This window comes from Peromyscus maniculatus, chromosome 23 (genome assembly GCF_049852395.1).
Source record: "Peromyscus maniculatus bairdii isolate BWxNUB_F1_BW_parent chromosome 23, HU_Pman_BW_mat_3.1, whole genome shotgun sequence".
NCBI lineage: Eukaryota > Metazoa > Chordata > Mammalia > Rodentia > Cricetidae > Peromyscus > Peromyscus maniculatus.
In genome coordinates, this window is record NC_134874.1 from 43,560,767 (window position 1) to 43,585,636 (window position 24,870).

The following is a 24,870-nucleotide window of genomic DNA, read 5'->3' on the forward strand; positions in this document are numbered from 1 at the left end:
TGGAAGATGCACATTGAAGGATTATACGACCTTTATAAACATGGTCAGTTCAAGGTCATGTATCTCATGCTTATTAGTGTTAAATGAGAGAGGACTAGGGGAGGGAAAGAACCACTGATTGACTAAATCAGTCGTGGTATTAAAATGTAACGTGACACTGCCTGACTAGAGACACATGATTAAGATTGCACTAATGGTACTTGGAGAGGACAAGGACATGAGAGAAGAATATCAAGATTACAAATGCCATATAACCAACTGGACAGCTCTACTGATGTTCATGCCATTATTTCCTCCCATTGTGTTGACTTGTGTTTCTATAAATCTGAAGTTAAATAAACCCTGCCTCCTGTGAGTAGATCTTTGGCAACTAATAGACCACACATGAGAAAAATTAGTAGTAGAGTGGCTGGACACAAGAACGTGAGAGAAAAAAAATAAAAAATCACTATGGATTTTGCCAAGCCTTGATTGGACCATCACATGGAATCCAAGTGATGTAAGCTAGATATCAGCCAATAAAAGGGCGCCACCTAGGGCTGGGTTTTGTCATTGTACTTCAGAGAAGCAGTTGGTTCTCTGAAGAGCAGTTGGATTCAGTTGTTTCTGCTAGATTTGGACTTTTCAAAACCTGTAGGATTCTCAACTTAGTGAGTACATTTCCCACGCTTTCAGTTTGGGTTTTGTCTCTTGGTATCTATTAATTGCTTTATTGACATCATTGGTTTGGGTTTTGATTTTTGCCTGTAAGTTCTTTTTCCTCATTTCACCTCATTTTCCTTTTATCAACTTCTTTTCTTTGTCATTTTTGCCTTTGTTCTGGTGTAATTTACACACATACTGGTATAGATTATCTCCATCGCATGAGAAATTTGATCCTGCATTCTCATATCTGAGTATGTTGCATTTTGATCCTATTTACAAGCTCTAATTGATTTACCCACACTTAGAATGTGACAAGTACTTCCTAATGATCTAAGGTTCTTTCTTCCCTCTGCATGTTCAGGAAACAAACGTGTGACACTTGTGTTTGTGGAACTGGAATATTTGAAGTAACACTTTCTCTAGTTCCAAATGTGTTCCTGAAAAAGGCATTTCATTTTTTTGATGTCCGATTATAAAACTTACCTCAACGTTGTGTGTGTGCTCTGCTTTGTGTCAATTTGTATGTGTGAATGAATCCCCCTGGCTCTGCCTCCCAAGTGCTGGGATTAAAGGCATGTGCCACCACCACCTAGGTGTATTTTTCTACATTTCATGAGAGGAGGGAGATTACAGAAGGACAGTGATGCTAAGAGGGATCTTCCTTTCAGACAAAAGATCATTAGTAAAGATGGACTGGACACTCATTGGGTGCCTGAAGGGGTTTTATTCCTACCAGACAAAGTATGTCTCCATGAACGTCATGGTTTCTGAGGGGAAAGGAATTGCTTCAATATCAAGAAGCAGGCTTGGTTAACATGAGAACTATGCTTCTTGACAGAGCATGGGATCTGGAATTTAGGCTACTTGGGGACCTCATTGATTGTATTCATGGGGTGGGTGGGAGAGATATGGGCAATGTATGACTTTGTGACGGCAATGAATCTTTGTGGCTTCTGGGAAAGTAACAGGAGTGGGGTGGGGAGGGATAGCAGCCCTCTCTGCTAAGGGCATTTGTCCTGGGGACAAGAATGTGAACAAAAAAAAAAGATTTAATAATTAATGTAATAATTTAACGGAAAAATAATTTAAAAAATCACTTTGATTTCTTGTCAAGCCTTGATTGGTCATTTGTATGTGACATCACACGGAATCTGGTGAGGTATGCTAGATACTAACCAATCAAAAGCCACTACCTGGGACTGTGTTTGTCTGTACTTCAGAGAAGCAGTTGGTTGCTGGGAGAGCAGTTGGACTCAGTTGTTTCTCATATACTTGACCTTTTTTTCTGACCTGTTGGATCTGGACATAGTGAGTTTAATTCCCAGGTTCTCAGTTTGGGCTTTTGACAATTAGCATTTATTTATTTCTTTATGTACATTATTGGTTTGGGTACTAATTTTTCCCTGTAATTCCTCTTGCTTCATTTCAAGCTATTTTTCTTTTATCAACGTCTTTGTCGGTTTTGGCTGAGTTCTTGTTTTTTACAAATTTAGTGTTATATATTAAGTGCATAGGATGAGGAATTTGATCATTATTTTGATATTTGTCTGTACAGTACTTTGGTCATATTTATCTGCTATATTTCACTTCCCGACCCATTGAATTGGGACCATATGCACAGGCTATCCCCCTGCCTGCTCATGACCTGGAGTGAACAAAATGTGACACTTGTGTTTGTGGAACTTGCTGTTTGTAGTAACACTTTCACTAATCCCAGGTTTCCTCCTGAATTAGGCATTCCATTCCACTGACGTCTGATTAGGACTTACCTCAGTGTGGTGTGTAAGCTGTGTTCTTTTGTTGTTGACGAACCTTGAGTGTTTCTGCTTGATCGTGAAGTCTGGTCTTATTAATGTGGTATTGAATTTGATGTGAGCTATCAATTACTCTCATTCAGGATTTTCCAATATGTCACTCAAGTGTATTGCCTGATACTAGGATCTTTTTTAAATGTCTCACATGGTTTGGAAATTAGGGTAATAATTCTTTTATGAAATGTGCTTGAAAAAAGTGTGCCTTCCCTCAATTATATGGTCTACTGAAATACTTGCAGATCATTGCTGCTGGTTGTTGAGATTGGACAAGTTGATTTCCAGTTTCCTGGTTTTGGCTCCTGGGATTTAGAATTGCTCCTTCATATTTATGTTTATGTTTTCTTTTTCTTTTTTTTTTTTAAATTTTATTTATTTTGTTTTACAATACCATTCAGTTCTACATATCAGCCACGGGTTCCCCTATTCTCCCCCCTCCCACCCCCTCCCCTAATCCCCAGCCCACCCCCCCATTCCCACCTCCTCCAGGGCAAATCCTCCCCTGAGGACTGTGATCAACCTGGTAGACTCAGTCCAGGCAGGTCCAGTCCCTTCCTCCCAGCCTGAGCCAAATGTCCCTGCATAAGCTCCAGGTTTCAAACGGCCAACTCATGCAATGAGCACAGGACTTGGTCCCACTGCCTAGTTGCCTCCCAAACTGATCAAGCCAATCAACTGTCACACCTATTCAGAGGGCCTGATCCAGCTGGGGGCCCCTCAGCCTTTGGTTCATAGTTCATGTGTTTCCATTCATTTGGCTATTTTTTTTCAATAATTGAGTAAAACCGAAATTTATTATAAGCCACAGTCGTCCTAGGGACCTCCATGCTATATATATAGCCTTTATGGTTCTATGGGTTGTGGTCTGATTGTCCTTTATTTTATATCTAGAATCCACTTATGAGTGAGTACATACCATGATTGTCTTCCTGGGTTTGGGTTACCTCGCTCAGGATGATTTTTTCTAGTTCCATCCATTTGCCTGCAAATTTCATGCTTTCATTGTTTTTCTCTGCTGAGTTGTACTCCATTGTGTATATGTACCACATTTTTTTTCATCCACTCTTCCGTTGACGGGCATCTATGTTGTTTGCAGGTTCTGGCTATTACAAATAGTGCTGCAATGAACATAGCTGAGCATGTGTATCTTTATGGTATGAATCAGCATTCCTTGGGTATATGCCCAAGAGTGGGATGGCTGGGTCTTGAGGTAGTTCGATTCCTAATTTTCTGAGAAACCGCCATACTGATTTCCACAGATATTTATGTTTATGCTTTATTTTTCTTTATATTTATTCTTCTTTCATAGAGTACATGCTGACTGCATCCTCCACCGCATCCTTTCCTCCCAGTTGCCCCTCACCACCTCTCTCCACCAGATCCACTGTGCTCTGTGTCCCTTTAGAAAAGGGCAGGCTCCAAGGGATAGCAACTGAACATGGAATGACAAGATGCAATAAGATTATATTAAAATATTTGTTTTTGTTCTAGAAACAATTTGTGCTTAAATTATCAGTTCCCTCATTAATGCTACCCAATTTTCATTTTTGAAAATTCAATCTTTTATTTCCATATGTTTTTTTCTCTCAAGTATAGAAAACATTTTCAAAATTACTGGACTAAATTTGAATAATTTTTTTTCATTTTTCTTTATTAAGAAATTTTCTACCTACTCTACATACCACCCACAGATCCCACCTCCTACCTCTTCTCACCCCCCAGCCCTCTCTTACAAGCCACCACACATCCCAACATCCCCCAAATGAAGGTCTCCCATGGGGAATTAGCAGAGCCCAGCACACTGAGCCTAGGCAGGTCCAAGCCCCTTCCAACTGCACCAAGGCTGCCCAAGGCATCACACCACAGGCACCAGATTCCCAATGGCCTGCCCATTCACCAGGGATGGATCCTGATCCCCCTGCCTGGGTGCCTCCCAAACAGTTCGAGCCAAACTACCATTTTCCATATCCAGAGGGCCTAGTCCAGTCCCATGGGAGCTCCAAAGCCACTAGTATACAGATCATGTGCTTCCTCTAGTGTGACCATTCATCTCTGCATGTCTTTCCATCATGATATAGATGTCCCCTGATTGCAGAATCCCTCCTCTCTCTCATCGATTGAATTCCCAGAGCTCAACCTGGTGCCTAGATGTAGATCTCCGCATCTGCCTCCATCAGTCACTGGACAAAGACTCTATGATGACAGTTAGGGTATTTACTAGACCGATCACCAGAGTAGACCAGTCCAGGCACCCTCTGGACCACTGCCAGGAGTCCAAGGTGGGGTATCCTTGTGGATTCCTGAGAGACCCCCAGGAACCTTCCTATTCCTATTCCTATGATGCCCTCATCTATCGTGGTATCTTCCTCCCTGCCCTCCCACTCTGTCTCTGTTCCAGCTTGACCCTCCCATTTCCCTATGTTCTCATCCCCGACTCTTTGCCCTCTGCCACCCCCTACACCCAGTCCACTCATGTAGATCTCATCCACTTATCCTTTGCTGCGTCGTCCATGTCTCCCACAAAGGGTCTTTTCTTGTTAGATAGCCTCTCTGGAGCTGAGGGTTGCAGTCTGGCATCCCTTCCCTCACATCTGGTATCTACTTATGAGTGAGTACATACTATGTTTATCCTTCTAAGTCTGGGTACCTCACTCAGGATGATATTTTCTAGTTCTACCCATTTGCCTGCAGACCTCATGATGTCATTGTTTTTCTCTGCTGAGTATCCTAGGTTTTTGTTTTTCCATGTAAAGTTAAGTATTGTTATTTCCACGTCTGTGAAGAATTGTGTTGGGATTTTGATGGGGATTGCATGGAATCTGTAGATTGCTTTTGGTAAGATTGCCATTTTTACTATGTTAATTCTACTTATCCATGAGCATGGGAGATCTTTCCATTTTCTGATATCTTCTTTGATTTCTTTCTTTAGAGACTTAATTCCCCCCCCCTTTGATGTGTATTTCTCTCTTATCCATTTCTTTTTTCTTTTTCCCCATTTTTATTATTATTTCATTTTATTTTACAATACTATTCAGTTGTAAGTAACAGCCACAGATTTCCTTGTTCTGCCCCTTCCTGCTCCCCTCTTCTTCCCCCCAGCACACCCCCCATTCCCACCTCCTCCAGAGCAAGGCCTCCCCTGAGGACTGAGATCGACCTGATAGACTCAGTCCAGGCAGGTCCAGTCCCCTCCTCCCAGATTGAGCCAAGTGTCCCTGCATAAGTCCCAGGTTTCAAACAGCTAACTCATGCAATGAGCCCAGGACCTGGTACCACTGCCTAGATGCCTCCCAAACAGATCAAGTCAATCAACTCTCTCACCTATTCAGAGGGACTGATCCAGTTGGGGGCCCCTCAGCCTTTGGTTCATAGTTCATGTGTTTCCATTCGTTTGGCTATTTGTCCCTGTGCTTTATCCAACCTTGGTTTCAACAATTCTCGCTCATATAAACCCTCCTCTTTCTCACTGATTAGACTCCTGGCGCTCCACCCGGGGCCTAGCCGTGGATCTCTGCATCCAGATTCCTCAGTCCTTGGATGGGGTTTCTGGCACAACTATTAGGGTGTTTGACCACCCCATCACCAGAGTAGGTCAGTCCCGGCTGTCTCTCGGCCATTGACAGCAGTTTTTTTGTGGGGGTATCTTTGTGGATTTCTGTGGGCCTCTTTAGCACTTTGTTTATTCCTTTTCTCGTGTGGTCTTCATTTACCATGGTCTCGTATTCCTTGTTCTCCCTCTCTGTTATTGATCCAGCTAGGATCTCCCCCTTTCTTTCCCTTGACCCTTGCCCTTCACTGCTCCCACTCATGTCGAGGTTGTTTATGTAGGTCTCATCCATTTCTCCATCATTTGGCGATCCTCGTGTCTTTCTTGGGGTCCTGTTTTCCAGGTAGCCTCACTGGGGATGTGAGTAGCAGTCCAGTCATCCTTGTTCCACATCTAGTATCCTCCTATGGGTGAGTACATACCATATTTGTCTTTCTGAGTCTGGGTTACCTCACTCAGGATGATTTTTTCTAGATCCATCCATTTACCTGCAAACCTCATGATTTCATTGTTTTTCTCTGCTGAGTAGTATTCCATTGTGTATATGTACCACAATTTTTTTTTTTTTTTTTTGGTTTTTCGAGACAGGGTTTCTCTGTGTAGCTTTGCGCCTTTCCTGGAACTCACTTGGTAGTCCAGGCTGGCCTCGAACTCACAGAGATCCGCCTGCCTCTGCCTCCCGAGTGCTGGGATTAAAGGCATGCGCCACCACCACCCGGCTTGTGATTTTTTTTTTGTTGTTGTTTTTTTGTTTTGTTTTGTTTTGTTTTGTTTTTGTTTTTCGAGACAGGGTTTCTCTGTGTAGCTTTGCGCCTTTCCTGGAACTCACTTGGTAGCCCAGGCTGGCCTTGAACTCACAGAGATCCACCTGCCTCTGCCTCCCAAGTGCTGGGATTAAAAGCGTGCGCCACCACCACCCGGCGCCACAATTTATTTATCCATTCTTCAGTTGAAAGGCATCTAGGTTGTTTCCAGGTTTTGGCTATTATAAACAATGCTGATATGAACATAGCTGAGCAAGTGCTCTTGTGGTATGATTGAGCATTTCTTGGGTATATGCCCAAGAGTGGTATAGCTGGATCTTGGGGGAGATTGATTCCCAATTTTCTAAGAAAGCGCCATATTGATTTCCAAAGTGGTTGTACAAGCTTGCATTCCCACCAGCATTGGAGGAGTGTTCCCCTAGTTCCACATCCTGTCCAGCATAAAGTGTCTTCAGTGTTTTTGATCTTAGCCATCCTGACAGGCATAAGGTGGTATCTCAGAGTTGTTTTGATTTGCATTTCCCTGATGATTAGGGATGTTGAGCAATTCCTTAAATGTCTTTCAGCCATTTGAGTTTCCTCTGTTGAGAATTCTCTGTTTAATTCTATAACCCATTTCTTAATTGGACTGTTGGTCAGTTCGATGTCTATTTCTTGAGTTCCTTATATATTCTGGATATCAGTCCTCTGTCAGATGTGGGGTTGGTGAAGATCTTTTCCCATTCTGTAGGCTGCAGAGACTTAATTTTTTTAACATACAGGACTTTCACTTGCTTAGTTAGAGTTAGCCCAAAGTATTTTATATCATTTGTGGCTATTGTAAAGGGTGATGTTTCTCTGATTCTTTATTAGCCCATTTATCATTTGTATATAGAAGAGCTACCAATTTTTTTTGAGTTAATCTTGTATCCTGCCACTTTACTGAAGGAGTTTATCAGCTGTAGGAGTCACTTATGTATACTATAATATAGTCTTCAAGTAGTAAAAGTCTGACTTCTTCCTTCCCAATTTGTATCCCCTTGATCGCCTTTTGTTATCTTATTGCTCTAGCTAGAACTTCAAATCCTATGTTGAATAAGTATGGGGAGAGTGGACAGCCTTGTCTTGTTCGTGATTTTAGTGGAATCGCTTTGAGTTTCTCTCCATTTAACTTGATGTTGGCTGTTGGCTTGATGTAAATTGTCTTTATTATGTTTAGGTATGTTCCTTGTATTCCTGATCACTCTAGAACCTTTATCATGAAGGGGTGTTGGATTTTGTCAAAGGCTTTTACAGCATTCAATGATATGATCATGTGGTTTTTTTTCTTTCAATTTGTTTATATGGTGTATTACATTGACAGATTTTCATATGTTGAACTATCCTTGCATCCCTGGGATGAAGCCTAGTTGGTCATGGTAGATAATTTTTTTGATGTGTTCCTGGATTCGGTTAGCCAGTTTGTTTTTTTTTTTTACATAATTAAACAACTGCAACACATCTTTACATAGTTAAACAAATATTCTGCAACATAAATAAATGCAACACATCTTTGCATAGTTAAACAAATATCCTGCAACAGTGTGCACCTCCTCCACTGCCCAGCTTAGCTCATTTATTATTTAATTTAACATACAGTCATCACATGGCATCCAGTCAAGAAACAGAGGGAGGAAAGCATGCATGCTTGTGCTCAGCGTCTCTATTTTTTTTTTTTTTGCGGTCTGATTGTCTGTATTTTATATCTAGAATCCACCAATGAGTGAGTACATACCATAACTGTCTTTCTGGGTTTGGGTTACCTCACTCAGGATGATTTTTTCTAGTTCCATCCATTTGCCTGCAAATTTCATGCTTTCATTGTTTTTCTCTGCTGAGTAGTACTCCATTGTGTATATGTACCACATTTTTTCATCCATTCTTCCGTTGATGGGCATCTATGTTGTTTGCAGGTTCTGGCTATTACAAATAGTGCTGCTATGAACATAGCTGAGCATGTATCTTTATGGTATAAATCAGCATTCCTTGGGTATATGCCCAAGAGTGGGATGGCTGGGTCTTGAGGTAGTTCGATTCCTAATTTTCTGAGAAACCGCCATACTGATTTCCACAGTGGTTGTACAAGTTTACATTCCCACCAACAGTGGAGGAGTGTTCCCTTTGCTCCACATCCTCTCCAACATTGGTTGTCATTGGTGTTTTTGATCGTAGCCATTCTGACAGGTGTAAGGTGGTATCTCAGAGTCGTTTTGATTTGCATTTCTCTGATGATTAAGGATGTTGAGCATTTCTTTAAATGTCTTTCAGCCATTTGTAGTTCTTGTTTTGTGAATTCTCTGTTTAGCTCTTTAGCCCATTTTTTAATTGGACTGTTCAGTGCTTTGATGTCTAGTTTCTTGAGTTCTTTATATATTGTGGAGATCAATCCTCTGTCAGATGTGGGGTTGGTGAAGATCTTTTCCCAATCTGTTGGCTGTCTTTTTGTCTTATTGACTGTGTCTTTTGCCCTGCAAAAGCTTCTCAGTTTCGAGAGGTCCCATTTATTAATGGTTGTGCTCAGGGTCTGTGCTGTCGGTGTTTTATTTAGGAAATGGTCTCCGGTGCCAATGCGTTCAAGAGTGCTTCCTATTTTCTTTTCTATTAAGTTTAGTGTAACTGGATTTATGTTTAGGTCTTTGATCCACTTGGACTTGAGTTTTGTGCATGGTGACAGATATGGATCTATTTGTAATCTTTTACATATTGACATCCAGTTATGCCAGCACCATTTGTTGAAGATACTTTCTTTGTTCCATTGTATAGTTTTGGCTCCTTTGTCAAAAACCAGGTGTTCATATGTGCATGGATTAATGTCAGGGTCTTCAATTCGATTCCATTGGTCCGTATGTCGGTTTTTATACCAGTACCAAGCTGTTTTAATTACTATAGCTCTATAGTAGAGTTTGAGGTCCGGGATGGTGATGCCTCCAAGGGTTGCTTTATCGTATAAGATTCTTTTAGCTATCCTGGGTCTTTTGTTTTTCCATATAAAGTTGAGTATTTTTCTTTCCAAGTCTGTGAAGACTTGTGTTGGGATTTTGATGGGGATTGCATTGAATCTGTAGATTGCTTTTGGTAAGATTGCCATTTTTACTATGTTAATCCTACCTATCCATGAGCACGGTAGATCCTTCCATTTTCTGATATCTTCTTCAATTTCTTTCTTTAGAGATTTAAAGTTCTTATCAAAAAGGTCTTTCACTTGTTTAGTTAGTGTTATCCCAAGGTATTTTATATTATTTGTGGCTATTGTAAAGGGTGATGTTTCTCTGACTTCTTTCTCAGCCCTTTTATCATTTGTGTATAGGAGGGCTACTGATTTTTTTGAGTTGATCTTGTATCCTGCCACTTTACTGAAGGAGTTTATCAGCTGTAGAAGTTCCCTGGTAGAGTTTTTGGGGTCACTTATGTATACTATCATATCATCTGCAAATAGTGAAAGTTTGACTTCTTCCTTGCCAATTTGTATCCCTTTGATCTCTTCTTGTTGTCTTATTGCTCTAGCTAGAACTTCTAGTACTATATTGAATAAATATGGGGAGAGTGGACAGCCTTGTCTTGTTCCTGAATTTAGTGGTATCGCTTTGAGTTTCTCTCCATTTAATTTGATGTTTGCTGTTGGCTTGCTATAATTTGCTTTTATTATGTTTAGAAATGTTCCTTGTATTCCTAATCTTTCTAAGACCTTTATCATGAAGGGGTGTTGGATTTTGTCAAAGGCTTTTTCAGCATCTAAGGAGATGATCATGTGGTTTTTTTCTTTCAGTTTGTTTATATGGTGTATTACAATGACTGATTTCCGTATGTTGAACCATCCTTGCATCCCTGGGATGAATCCTACTTGGTCGTGATGGATGATTGTTTTGATGTATTCTTGGATTCGGTTTGCCAATATTTTGTTGAGTATTTTTGCATCAATGTTCATGAGGGAGATTGGTCTGTAGTTCTCTTTCTTTGTTGCATCTTTGTGTGGTTTGGGTATCAGGGTAATTGTAGCCTCATAAAAAGAGTTTGGTAGTGTTCCTTCTGTTTCTATTGTGTGGAACACTTTGAAGAGGATTGGTATTAGTTCTTCTTTGAAAGTCTGGTAGAATTCTGCACTGAAACCATCTGGTCCTGGGCTTTTTTTGGTTGGGAGACTTTTGATGACTGTTTCTATTTCTTTAGGGGTTATTGGTCTATTTAAATGGTTTATCTGGTCTTGATTTAATTTTGGTATGTGGTATTTATCCAGAAAATTGTCCATTTCTTCCTGGTTTTCCATTTTTGTGGAGTACAGGTTTTTGAAGTATGATCTGATGATTCTCTGGATTTCCTCATTGTCTGTTGTTATGTCTCCCTTTTCATTTCTGATTTTGTGAATTTGGGTGCTCTCTCTTTGCCTTTTGGTTAATTTGGCTAGTGGTTTGTCTATCTTGTTGATTTTTTCAAAGAACCAACTCTTTGTTTCATTGATTTTTTGTATTGTTCTCTTGTTTTCTATTTCGTTGATTTCAGCCCTCAATTTGATTATTTCCTGGCGTCTATTTCTCCTGGGTGAGTTTGTTTCTTTTTGTTCTAGAGCTTTCAGTTGTGCTGTTAATTCATTGGTATGGGATTGCTCCATCTTCTTTATGTGTACATTTAGAGCTATGAATTTTCCTCTTAGCACTGCTTTCATAGTGTCCCATAAGTTTGGGTATGTTGTGCTTTCATTTTCATTGAATTCTAGGAACTCTTTAATTTCTGTTTTTATTTCTTCCTTGACCCATTGATGTTTCAGGTGGGCATTATTCAGTTTCCATGAGTTTGTGGGTTTTCTATAATTTTTGTTGTTATTGAGTTCTAACTTTAAGGCATGGTGGTCTGATAAGATACAGGAGGTTATTCCAATTTTTTTTGTATCTGTTGAGATTTGTTTTGTGTCCAAGCATGTGGTCAGTTTTTGAGAAGGTTCCATGGGGTGCTGAGAAGAAGGTATATTCTTTTGTATTAGGATGGAATATTCTGTAGATATCTATTAGGTCCATTTGAGTCATAACATCTGTTAGGTCCTTTATTTCTTTGTTAAGTTTCAGTCTGGTAGATCGATCTTTTGGTGAGAGTGGTGTGTTAAAATCTCCCACTACTAATGTGTGGGGTTTGATGTGCGTTTTAAACTTTAGTAGTGTTTCTTTTATGAATGTGGGTGCTTTTGTATTTGGAACATAAATGTTTAGAATCGAGACTTCATCTTGGTGGATTTTTCCTGTGATGAATATGTAATGTCCATCCTAGTCTCTTTTGATTGTTTTTAGTTTGAAGTCTATTTTATTAGATATTAGGATAGCTACACCAGCTTGTTTCTTAGGTCCATTTGCTTGGAAAACCTTTTCCCAGCCCTTTACTCGGAGGTAGTGTCTGTCTTTGGAGTTAAGGTGTGTTTCTTATATGCAGCATATGGATGGGTCCTGTTTTCTTATCCATTCTGTTAGCCTGTGTCTTTTTATAGGTGAGTTGAGACCATTGATATTGATGGATATTAATGACCAGTGATTGTTAATTCCTGTTATTTTTTTGGTTGTGTTGTGTTGTCCTTCTGTGGTGTATGTTGGTGTAGGATTATCTATTGCTTGATTTTTCATGGATGTGTTTAACTTCTTTGGGTTGAATTTTCCCTTCTAGTGCTTTCTGTAGGGCTGGGTTTGTGGACAGGTATTGATTAAGTCTGGTTTTATCCTGGAATATTTTGTTTACTCCGCCTATGGTGATTGAGAGTTTTGCTGGGTATAATAGTCTGGGTTGGCATCCGTGGTCTCTTAGTGTCTGCATGAGGTTTGGCCATGATCTTCTAGCTTTCATAGTCTCTATTGAGTAGTCTGGTGTTATTCTGATGGGTTTGCCTTTATATGTTACTTGGTCCTTTTCCTTTGCAGCTCTTAATATTTTTTCTTTATTCTGTGTGTTTAGTGTTTTGATTATTATGTGGCAAGGGGACTTTTTTTTGGATCCAGCCTATTCGGTGTTCTGTAAGCTTCTTGTATCTTCATAGGTATTTCTTTCTTTAGGTTAGGAAAGTTTTCTTCTATGATTTTGTTGAATATATTTTCTGTGCCTTTGAGTTGGTATTCTTCTCCTTCTTCTATCCCTATTATTCTTAGGTTTGGTCTTTTCATGGTGTCCCAAATTTCCTGGACGTTTTGTGTTAGGACTTTTTTGTCTTTATTGTTTTCTTTGACTGACGACTCTATTTTCTCTATCGTGTCTTCAGCGTCAGAGATTCTCTGTTCCATCTCTTGCAATCGGTTGGTTATGCTTGTTTCTGTAGTTCCTGTTCGTTTAGTCAGGATTTCTATTTCCAGCATTCCCTCAGCATGTGCTTTCTTTATTGTCTCAAATTCATTTTTCAGATCTTGGAATGTTTCTTTCATCTGTTTAATTGCTTTTTCTTGGCTTGATTTGATTTCTTCCCATTTTTTGTTCGTTTTTTCTTCCATTTCTTTAAGGGAGTTTTTTATTTCCTCTTTAATGGAGTTTTTCATTTCCTCTTTAAGGCAAGTTTTTATTTCCTCTTTAAGGGAGTTTTTTATTTCCTCTTTAAGGAAAGTTTTTATTTCCTCTTTAAGGTAGTTTTTCATTTCCTCTTTAAGGAAAGTTTTTATTTCCTCATTGAGGGAATGTTTTATTTCTTCTTTAAGGGCCTCTATCATCTTCTTTTTTTTTTTTTTTTTTTTTTTTTTTTTTTTTTTTGTTAATAAAGTTTTATTGTGACACAACCAGTTGTATTCATTTACATATCATCTATGCTTGTTTTATTGCTACACTGGCCAAGTGTTGCAGGAGAATCCATATGTCCCACAAACGCAAAATTACCTACTCTCTGATCCATTATAGAACTTGATCAAACCAAATGAACTAAACAATCTCTCTAAGTCTAACATTGTATTTTCATCTTCCTGTTAGATAACCTATCACCAAACATGCTGCATAGTACCTGAATTTTGTTCTTTCAACAGTTTCTTTAAGAAATAGTTAGCATACAATGAATTATATATGTTTACTTTGTGACATGATTAGTTTGATATATGCAAGAAAACACAATATTGAATGTTTTTTAATCTACAAATATTTTTTTATATTTTCTTATATTCTTTGCTAATCCTTTTCTCCAACCCAAGTAACCACTGATATTCTTGATATGACAATAAATTAGTGTGTGCCTTCTAAATTGTATATAAAAGGAATCACTCACTATACACTCTTCTCCTTAAGTGAGTCTAATTGAGTTACATCTTCACTGTTACATGATTATTTTTTTTTCTTTAACATGTTGTAAAAGATACAGCACACTTGTTGGTATAATCACCAATTTGCTAATAAACAATGAAGTTTATTTGTTTTTTTATGCTGATAAAAATAAGTACACTAGAATTTTTTTGTAGCAGTCATTGTATGAGCACAGGGTTTTATTTTTCTTCAGGAGAAACCCATAAATAAATAGTCTAGATCACAAGGAAGATATGTGTTTAACTTTTGGAGACAAAACAGAGCTTAAAATATACTTTAAGGCTTCAAACTTAGAAAAAAACCTTTAAAAAAAATCTCCCTTATTTGGACTGCATCCCATTAAGTTCCATGGTGTAAAATTATGCCCACAGTCAAAAACTAATTCTGATATTAATAAACATTATATATGGTGATACTTACTGTCAACTTCACAGAGTCTGGAATCACACGAGACAAACATCTGGACAATGTCTGTGAAGGAGTGTCTAGACTGGGCTAATTGAGTTGGGAATATCGATCCTTACATGGGCAGTGCCATTCCATGCATGCCGCTCTGCCTTCCCTTCCACAAAAGAGCATTTTTAGGGTTGATTTCTTCTGTCATGGTATGTTTAGGTCTTGCAGGTGTAGAATCACTAGGTTCTGATGTTGCCATATAGGTCTTTATGTTGTTGCCTGTATTTTTGCACTGGCGTCTACTCATCTCTTCCTCTGTGCAGTGCAGGTGGTGTCTGTGTCTGAGAGTGCCTCTCTTGTTCTAATTTTTAGTCTTGGTTTAGTAGTGGTTCTTGGTTAAATTGGTGCTATTGGGCTATTTCTTCAGGGGCAGCTGATTTCGATCAGTGAATTATATACTTATGATTCTAGTGATCTGGTTTGGTGTCTGGGTAGCGCCTTCTTCTGTGTTCCCAGGTCACGTTTTGTTCATTTGTCAACTCCTCAGCTGATCTTGTTTCTTCAGACTTTAAACTGTAGGCATCTGAATCCTCTCCCAGATGGGTTTCAGCTGAGCAGGGTAGTCTCACCAACACCTCCAAGTTGTTGGGTTTCACAGGATCAGCAGCTGGGCCCTGGGTTGTCCTCAGAAGGAGTGTTCAGATTCGTTCTGGTTCTGACCCATGGAGATAGCTTTTTCCCCAGATGTTGGGGTTAGGGGCGTCCCTGTTCCAAGCTGCGTCTGCTTGTCTCCGTCCCTGGGCCTGTCTACCTCTGTGGTCCGTCGCCGGGCCTGTATGTCCCTGTCAGCTGCCGCTTGGTCTGTCTGCCTCTGGGGGCCGCCACCGGGCCTGAATTTCTCTGCTGGCTGCAGCCGGGACTGAATGTCCCTGTCGGCCGCTGCCGCCGGGCCCGTTTACCTCAGCGGGCCGCCGCTGGGCCCATCTACCTCTGTGGGCTGCCACTGGGCCTGAATGTCTCTGCTGGCTGCCGCTGGGTCTGAATATCCCTGTGAGCTGCCTCCGCTGGGCCCGTCTACCTCTACGGGCTGTCGCCACTGGCCTACCTGCGTCTGCTTGTCTCCGCCGCCGGGCCTGTCTACCTCTGTGGGATGCCGCTGGGCCTGAATGTCTCTGCCGGCTGCCGCTGGGTCTGAATATCCCTGTCGGCTGCCTGCCGCCGCTGGGCACGTCTACCTCTCGGTTAGCCAGTATTTTATTGAGTATTTTTGCATCAATGTTCATGAGGGAGATTGGTCTGTAATTCTTTCTTTGTTGCATCTTTGTATGGTTCCGGTAGCCAAATAAAAAGAATTTGGTAATATTCCTTCTGTTTCTATTGTGTGGAACAATTTGAAGAGTATTGGTATTAGCTCTTCTTTGAAAGTCCGGTAGAATTCTGTGCTGAAGCCATCTGGTCCTGGGCTTTTTTAGGTTGGGAGACTTTTAATGACCGTTTCTATTTCCTTAGGGGTTATTGGTCTATTTAAATAGTTTATCTGGTCTTGATTTAACTTTGCTATGGGGTACCTATCCAGAAAATCATCTTTTTATTTCAGATTTTCCAATTTTGTAGAGTACAGATATTTGAAGTATGACCTGATGATTCTTTGAATTTCCTCCTTGTCTGTTGTTTTGTCTCCCTTTTTATTTCTGATTTTGTTAATTAGGATGTTCTCTCTCCCTGCTTTTTGGTTAATTTGGATAAGGGCTTGTCTATCTTGTTGATTTTCTCAAAGAACCAACTCTTTGTTTCATTTATTCTTTGTATTGTTCTGTTTGCTTCTATTTTATTGATTTCAGCCCTCAATTTGATTATTTCCTGGTGTTTGTTTCTCCTGGGTGAATTTGCTTTTTCTTGTTCTAGAGCTTTCAGGTGTGATGTTAAGTTGCTAGTGTGAGATTTCTCCAAATTCTTTATGTGAGCTATATTCTTTATTGCTATGAATTTTCCTCTTAGCACTGCTTTCATAATGTCTCATAAGTTTGGGAATGTTATACATTTATTTTCATTGAATTCTAGAAAATCTCTAATTTCTATCTTTATTTCTTCCTTGACCCATTGGTGATTCAGTTGGGCATTATTCAGTCTCCATGAGATTGTAGGCTTTCTGTAATTTTTGTTGTTGTTGAAATCTAACTTTAAGCCATGGTGGTCCAATAAGATGCAGGAGGTTATTACAATTTTTTTTGTATCTGTTGAGATTTACTTCATGACCAAGCATGTGGTCGATTTTGGAGAAGGTTCAATGGGGTGCTGAAAAGAAGGTATATTCCTCGTGTTAGAGTGGAATATTCTGTATCTATCTCTTAAGTCCATTTGAGTCCAAATGTCTGTTAGTTCCCTTATTTCTCTTTTAAGTTTCTGTCTGGTAGACCTGTTTATTGTTGAGAATGGGGTGTTGAAGTCTCCCACTACTAGTGTATGGAGTTTGATATGTGATTTAAGCTTTAGTAATGTTTCTTTTACAATTGTAGGTGCCCTTGTATTTGGGGCATAAATATTCAGAATTGAGACTTCATCTTGTCGGATTTTGCCTGTGATAAATATGTAATATCCTTCTTGATCTCTCTCGATTGATTTTAGTTTGAAGTCTATTTTATTAGACATTAGGATAGCTACACTAGGTTGCTTCTTAAATCCATTTGATTGTAAAGTCTTTTCCCAGCCTTTTATTCTGAGGAAGTGTCTGTCTTTGAAGTTGAGGTGTGTTTCATGTATGCAGCAAATGGATGGATTTTGTTTTCGTATCCATTTTGTTTGCCTGTGTCTTTTTATAGGTGAATTGAGACCATTGATTATTAATAGATATTAATGACCAGTTATTGCTAAATCCTGTTAGTTTTTGGTGGTAGTGTTGTATGTTTCTTTTCTTTGGTATTTGTTGGTGTGGCACTATCTATTGCCTGTGTTTTTATCAGTGTATCTAACTTCCTTAGTTGGATTTTTCCTTCAAGTGAGGTGTATAGGGCTGTATTTGTGGATAGATATTGTTTAAATCTGGTTTTATCATGGAATATTTTGTTTACTCCATCTATGTTGATTGAGAGTTTTGCTGGGTATAATAGTCTGGGTTGGCATCCATAGTCTCTTAGTGTCTGCATAACGTCTGTCCAGGACCTTCTGGCTTTCCTCTATCGTATCTTCAATGTCAGAGATCCGCTCTTCTGTATCTTGCAATCTGTTGGTTATGCTTGCATCTGTAGTTCCTGTTCATTTACTCCGATTTTTCCACTTCCAGCATTCCCTCAGTTTCTGTCTTCTTTGTTGTATCGATTTCAGTTTTCAAATCTTAAACTGTTTCCTCACTTGTTTAATTGCTCTCTCTTGGCTTTCTTTAAGGGATTTACTGATTTCTTCCATTGTTTAGTTTGACTTTTCCTCCACTTCTTCAAGGGAAATTTTCATTTCCTGTTTAAAGATCTCTATCATCTTCAAGGTCATTTTAAAAGTCAATTTCTTCTATTTCTTCTGTGTTGGGATATTCAGGTCTTGCAGGTGTAGGTTCTGATGGAGCCATATTGGTTTTTTGTTGTTGACTGTATTTATGTACTGGCGCCTACCCATCTCTTTCTCCACGTGGTGCAAGTGGTGTCTGTGTCTGAGGGAGGCTCTCTTGGTTTGATTGATACTCTTTGTCCAGTGGGAGCTCTTGGTCTAGTCGGTGCTGATGGACACTTTGTCTGAGGGAGCAGATCTTAGTCCAAATAGCACTTGTGTGTTCTCTTAGTCCAATTAGGTGCTGGCGGGCTCTGTCCTAAATACATATTTAAAAACACAATATGTATAATGTGTAGTATTATAATATTATAATATTTATAATTGTGTATATTATAATATATGCTACTTATAATATTATGATGTATGATTCCACTAGTAATTATAATATTATGTTGCATAATTTCATTTAGACTTAGAATATATTATACTATATAACATAATCATATTTTCAATAATCACAACTCTGCAGAAAGTATAATACATTACACTATACACACATTCTCATAAGCATTTGCATGGTACATTTCCATACATGCTTATACTGTACTTGATCACATTCCCCTGCACTACGTCAGTTCCCGACCATATCTTTGTGACTGATACTGTGACTTTTACACAAGGCTAGTCCTCTCCTTCCTCATGACCAGGAGAGACAGGGTAGATCCTGTTTCTGTTTGTGGAGCTGCTTTGTCTCCCGTAGAACTCTATCTAGTTTAGCTACTTTCCTTAAAACACAACAGTTCCCTGATCACGTTGTTGAGTGTGGATTCTTCATCATTGTTCATCAAGGAGAGGAGCTCACACTTGCCCCATTCCTTGAGCTTACTTGGTGGTGGGATCAGGCTAACACTGGCACAGAGATATGTTTAAAAGCCTTTGCTTTCTCTTTTGTGAAGTATTTTCTATAACTCTGGTCTTCATTGTTCTGCAAAGCTTTGAATGATTCAGGGAATCCATGAGATCTGGGCTCTGCCTTGTTTGGAGCTGTTTTTGTTGCAAATCCAAACTTGTTGCTTATGACTTTAGTGTTTAAGAGTTTTTCTTTTATCTTTATTCAATATTCACACATGTCTTAGTATTCCTTTCATATTATCTAATTTCTTGGGGTATAAAAACTGTAACATCCCTGAAAGGCCCTCTGGACTGTAGTTGTATCAGTTAAAACATCAACTTTTCTATAGTGTAATTTGTATCTGATCTCTCTGGATCAGCTTTGTTGAGGGGTTTGCATTGTGGCACAACCTTGCAGAGAAGCATCTCATTCTTTCAAGGATCTCGGGATTTTCCATTGCATGCCGACTTTACTTATACCAATTCTCATCTTTGCTGGAATTCCTTAACCACTGCTTTGGATTTGGGTTCTTCTAGTGTTTTTATATCCTTGAAGAGCATCATTACATTGCTGGGGATGTCTCAGATTTCATGACAGAAAATTCATGACAGAGAATTCCAAGCTATAACCTTCCCTCCTTAAACTGCATTCATTTTTTTTATCTTCTAGTATTCTGTGGGTCTGAAATTTCCCACAAGATAAAGTGATTGAAATTGAGAAGAACACCATGGGCAGCCACATGGAAGAGAACATTCTGGAAAAGGATTTCAGGATGTTAATATCTCTAGGGTGTGGTGCATTTGGGGAGGTGAAGCTGGCCTGCCACCTTCCCACACATACACGAGTGGCTGTCAAGGTCCTTGAGAAAAACACCAACAGTGTGGCTGACATCAGCACTGAAGTGAACATACTTCAGTCATTAGAACATAGGAACATCGTTCGATTTTTTCACATGATCGACACATTGACAACCACTTATCTGATTATGGAGTATGTGGCAGGAGAAGATCTGGAGAGCTGCCTCCAGGCACTGGGCTGTCTAAAGGAGGAGGAGGCTAGAGGGATTTTCCGGCAGGTGGTGTCAGCGGTTCACTTCCTCCACCAGAGACACATCGCACACCGTGATATCAAATTAGAAAACATCCTAGTCGATGCAGCAGGAAATGCAAAGCTTTGTGACTTTGGTATGGCAATTGAAATCACAGAGGGGCAGATGTTGGAGGAGATCTGTGGCTCCTTGCTCTATTGGGCCCCAGAGATCTTGGCAAGAAAGCCCTATGATGGACTGGCAGGTGATATGTGGAGCTTGGGTATCGTCCTATATGTCCTGGTCACAGGGCACTTTCCATACATGGAAGAAACCCTTGAAGGTATGCACAGGGTCATCACCACCACAATGTGTCCCATTCCCTACCATCTGTCCAAACCTTGTTATTTCATCATTGCCCGACTACTCATGGTCACCACCTGGTACCGATTCACAATCTCTCAGCTTGTGGAAAGACCATGGCTGGGCCCCATTCAACAACATGTACTGCCTGCCACCAAAGAAATCCTGCCCAGGGTGGTGGAGACCATGTGCACCATTGGCTATACCTGTGAGGAGATTGTGTCATCCCTAACTCACAGGCAACAAAATAATCATGTAACGGCCACATGCAACATTCTCAAACACTTACTGAGCTGTGGGGACAGCCATCAGCAAGATCAGATGCACTGGCTCACAAGCAGCTCTGCAGGTCCTGTTCACCTCCCTCTTCCCATGACCAGGAGAGCCAGTGAACCAGCATTTACAACCAGAACACAAGCTGGGAAGAGTCACTTTAATGAGAATGGTGTGGAAGAAAGAGGCGAAACATGCAGAAGCCACAGCATGCCTCACATATCCTCCTTCCTGGAGGTGCTGTCCTCTTCAGACAACACAGTCCCAGAAAGAGATGCTCTTGTGGCTGACGTCATCAACACTGCTGCAGAGGACATTGCAGTCAACAGGAATTCTGTTGACCCCCTGCCTGGCAATCTCTCCTCCCCTGAATCAGTCTTGGATGCAACACCAACAGGATTTCTGAACCTGGGCTTCTCTGAAGAAGATTCGTCCCAGAAGCCAGATATTCCCAGTGACCAACCCCATGTGGCACCCACGACATCTGGATCCAGGCCATTCAGGGTCTGGAAACTGATAAGGAAGGGAATTTCCCATGCACTTAGAGCACTCTGCTGCTGCTGCTGCTGCTGCTGCCTGCCCACCCCAAGGTAAACCCTGAACCCTTGCATCAGGGGGTTCAAGGAAAAGAGGGACAGGGGAGACCTACATGGAAAACAGTTGGGTGGGCCACACAGATCAATTCATACATTGTATTTTCAATATGACACTTCAATATCCTTTTTAAATGAAAAGTTGTACCCACTCAGAGGGCACAGCAATTCAGACATGTGGTACATTAAATGGCATGTTGCACAGCATCCTGTTCATGTAAAGTCCTGGAAGGTTGAGGCAAAAGCAGAGAGCACAGCATGGGGACCACAGGGTGGGAAGGAAGGGAGGAGAGTTTGTCCAAAGGGGCAAAGGTTCAGAATGGAGGATTAAGGATGAGAAATATGGCACAGAACTTTTATCTGCCCAAGTCATTAATACAGGTGCTTGCATGTTTATTTTTGCTTTGAAGTGAGGAAAATGAAATGGTCCAATAGAATTCCAGCCCTGGTGAGGAGTCACAGAAGGGACCCAAGACAGATCGCCAGAGCGCCAGCTCCCTCCAACACTTGGCAACCGGCTCCTGCATGGATCCTTCAGCTATTGGGTCTAAGCTGCCACTTTATAACTCCTCCAGCTTACTTTAGCTCCAGCACTATTGTTGGATGAAGAGGTGGTTGGAAGGCAGTTTACCCAGTGACTCCTTACCTTCCCAGCTTTGGTTGTGCTTGTAGGACCACTCACACTGCATGGAAAACAGCAGCCTCTACCACCAGGAAATGACTTCATACCTGCTCATCCTCTTGGTCACTTTAACCCTCCAACTTCTTCTCTGGCTGCCTTTTGAAAAGAACAGCAAGACCTGTGTAAGTCCTGGAGAGTGGAGATGGGTGAAGGAGATAAAGGCGACTAATTAGGAAGCACGATGGAGAACAGTAGAGGGGAAATGAGAGGTGATATAGACTAAGGAATAGAGTCTGTACTGAGGAACTTCTTGTCAACAAAGGAACATGAAGGAGATGTGTGTGTTTCTCTGTGACAGGGGCCATGGACAAGCTAGAGCAGGAAGAAACCTCCCCTGAAGTGCAGAGTGGGAGAAAGCTAGAAAGAGCCAGCAATGAGGAGGAGAGGGCCTGCACTGATGGTTCCTAGAATGTGTCAAGGCCCACAAATAGGATGCTGTCTTGGAAATAGCATCCTGTTCTTTCCTACAGATCTGAGGTGCACCAGGAGAAAGATGCAGGACTATTGGTCAGTGGAGTTCCATCCTCGTCAGTGCTGAGTAAGTCCTGTCTGTTAAAGTCACAAAGATAGGCACTTTCTTTATTCTTTCGGGTTTTATTTGAGAAAGCGAAATGGCCTATTTGAACAACAGTCTTGGTGTGGTTTAGTTCAACAGGAAGGATCCAGGCTGGAAATCTGTGTCCTGTGTGATGATAAGTTAGGGCTACAGGTTCCAGTATCCATCCTCCAGGTTAGGGTCTCAGCTGCCATCTTCCCCATCCTTCCCCTCACTGCTGCCCCTGCACTGTTGTTGAACATCTCTAAGTGGTCACGTGTAGCATCAACCCAATGAATGTCTACATCACTCATGGTTCCTGTGGGACCAGGGTTCCATGGCATCTAACAGGGCTGCCTCTGTCAACAGGACACACTGGCACACAGGTCTCAGGCTTCCCTCATCTTTGATCTCTTCATCACCTCCAAACTGCTTTCTGACTGTCTTTTAGAAGAACTACAGCAACTGTAAATCCACTGGGAGACGGGAGGATGGAGATAAGGGGAGGGACAGGGGAAAGGAGGTGGAGAGGATGAAGAGGAAATGAGAGGACCGGTGGAGAGGGTCAGAATGTGTCCAGAGGAGCTTACCTGAAATGAGTCAGGAGAAAAGGATGTTGTCCTGGGTAGGGGTCTTGAGGAAGTGAGACCAGGAACAAATGTCTCAAGCAGAGCAGAGTGAGACTCTGGTTTACTCTGGCATTCTGTTGTCAGCCATGAGGAGGGAAGGCCCTGTGCTGATCACTCTGAGCACAAGTCAAGGTAGAGAACTATGAGGCTGCTTTGGAAAGGGATTGCCATTCTGGGTTTCTGATGAAGGGTGTGGTTAGAGAGAAGGGTGGCTCCAACATTCAGTGGGGCCCTCTACTGGTCTTGTCCATCATGGCCTTTGGCAGATCTTATGACATCTGTGTCTTTGTCCTTATAGGCTCCTTTATCCAGGCTTCCCATGTTGCCTCCCACCTCCTGATTCAGAATCTTGCATCATTTACCCATGTCATGGAGAGATTTGTACCTGATATTTGATCTACATTACTATTGTTCTGCTCCACCATAGGTAGGTATGTAGGCATTGCCAGGCCTGATGCTGAGTATTGCCTCTTCAAGGCCAGCATCCATGTGACTGCTTCATGACCAATGCCCACTGTTGGGGTCAGGCTTAAAGTAAACCTTGATCATCACCAGGAGCTCTAATGACAGCCTCTGGTGCAGAGTGAAGCAATGGTCAGTGTAGGGTCTGAAGTGGATTCCAGGACACCTTACAAATAGAAAGCAACTCACTGACTTGACAAGAGGAAATGAACTCAACAGGGACTCCAGGATACTAATCTGTGTGAATCATGCACGTGAAGGTAAGACTGATTACAGTAAGTATCTGTTTGTGGTAGAAGATGAGTCTCTGAAGCCTGGCCTTGATGTGGTGAAATGATCCCATGGAGTACCCTGTGCCAGCAGCCTGACACAGAGGGAAATTTATCATTGATTTGCTCAACTGAAGAGCAATGGGAGACTGAGAGACTGCAGAGGTTTGACAAGGGAGGAACCAGCTTCTCTACTGTGGTTGGCCTCCAGCTCCACTCTGATCATCTGATCCTGGCCTGTTAGCAAAGCCTGATGAATATTAAAGGCTTTGTGGAGATCTTCCCAGAAGGATGATGGCCAGCTTGTTCTGTCACTTACTTCTAGATCCCTGACTAAATCTGTGTTCTGACTAGGCTGGAAATCTGTGTCCTGTGTGATGATATGTTAGCGCTACAGGTTCCAGTATGCCATGTGCACACAAGAAGACCCAGTCAGCTTGATTAGAGAGAGGGAGAGAGAATGTTTTTCAGTTTGTGGGTATCACCTGGTGTCAGACTATGTTTCTGTGACCAATCAGTGAAGGAAGATTTTAAGACTTGATTGAGGAGTCTGTTGAATTCTAGAAATGATATATGGAAATTTCCTGAATACTCATTTGGTGTTTTACTTTTTTTGAGGTTGGTTCTCACTCTATAGCCCTGGCTATCCTGAGAATCTCTGTGTAGAACATGCAGCTCTCAAACTCACAGTGATGGACCCCCTTCTCTGCCTCCTCAGAGCAGCGTTTACGGATGTGGACTCCCATGCCTGGCTTCAAGTACTGGACAGCATCAAATGTAAATTCCTCCAAACATTTGAGGCAGAAGAAGACAATTCTGTGCTTCTTTCATCCTGACAGGGTCAGGAATTGAACTGAAGGTTCTGTCATCCAGGATGGACTACAAACATCAGCAGAGTCCAAATCTAACCTTCAGGATAGAAGTCTATGTCCACCAGTGAACAGATACCTGGAGGTGAGAACTGCTGTCGTGTATTCTTCTGGGGACCCTAGTCAGTGGGCTTGGGAAGGTATGCCCTAGCTGACACATCCTTGGAAACAAGGCACAGAGAATGCAAAGGCTACTTTCTAACCCTTTTCTCAGGATCCCCACCTGCAGTCCAGGCACAAATCCCATGACTTCAACCTGACCAATCAGGAGAGTTCAGATTGGCTACCTGGTCTGATGGATTGAGTTCTTTCCATTTGAGCCATGAGATCACAGCTGAGGACTCAAGGTGGGTCACTGAGACAGCTGGTG

The 24,870-nt window shown here is 41.2% G+C and overlaps 1 protein-coding gene across 16 annotated transcripts in view; it reads left to right on the forward strand.

The window, feature by feature from the left end:
- Positions 1 to 547: 547 nt before the first annotated feature.
- The window catches only part of LOC102929013 (putative sperm motility kinase W), a 33,365-nt gene continuing 9,042 nt past the window's right edge, over positions 548 to 24,870 (forward strand). For 3 of the 16 annotated variants that reach the window (XM_076560793.1, XM_076560784.1, XM_076560791.1), the window contains exons 1-7: positions 548 to 650; positions 19,468 to 21,051; positions 21,465 to 21,858; positions 22,207 to 22,274; positions 23,199 to 23,327; positions 24,471 to 24,585; positions 24,715 to 24,847. In XM_076560793.1, the coding sequence (XP_076416908.1) occupies positions 19,526 to 21,051; positions 21,465 to 21,489 (1,551 nt within the window). In that variant the 5' untranslated portion in view covers positions 548 to 650; positions 19,468 to 19,525 and the 3' untranslated portion in view covers positions 21,490 to 21,858; positions 22,207 to 22,274; positions 23,199 to 23,327; positions 24,471 to 24,585; positions 24,715 to 24,847. The other 13 variants (XM_042267894.2, XM_076560792.1, XM_076560794.1 and 10 more) reach the window with 11 other exon arrangements.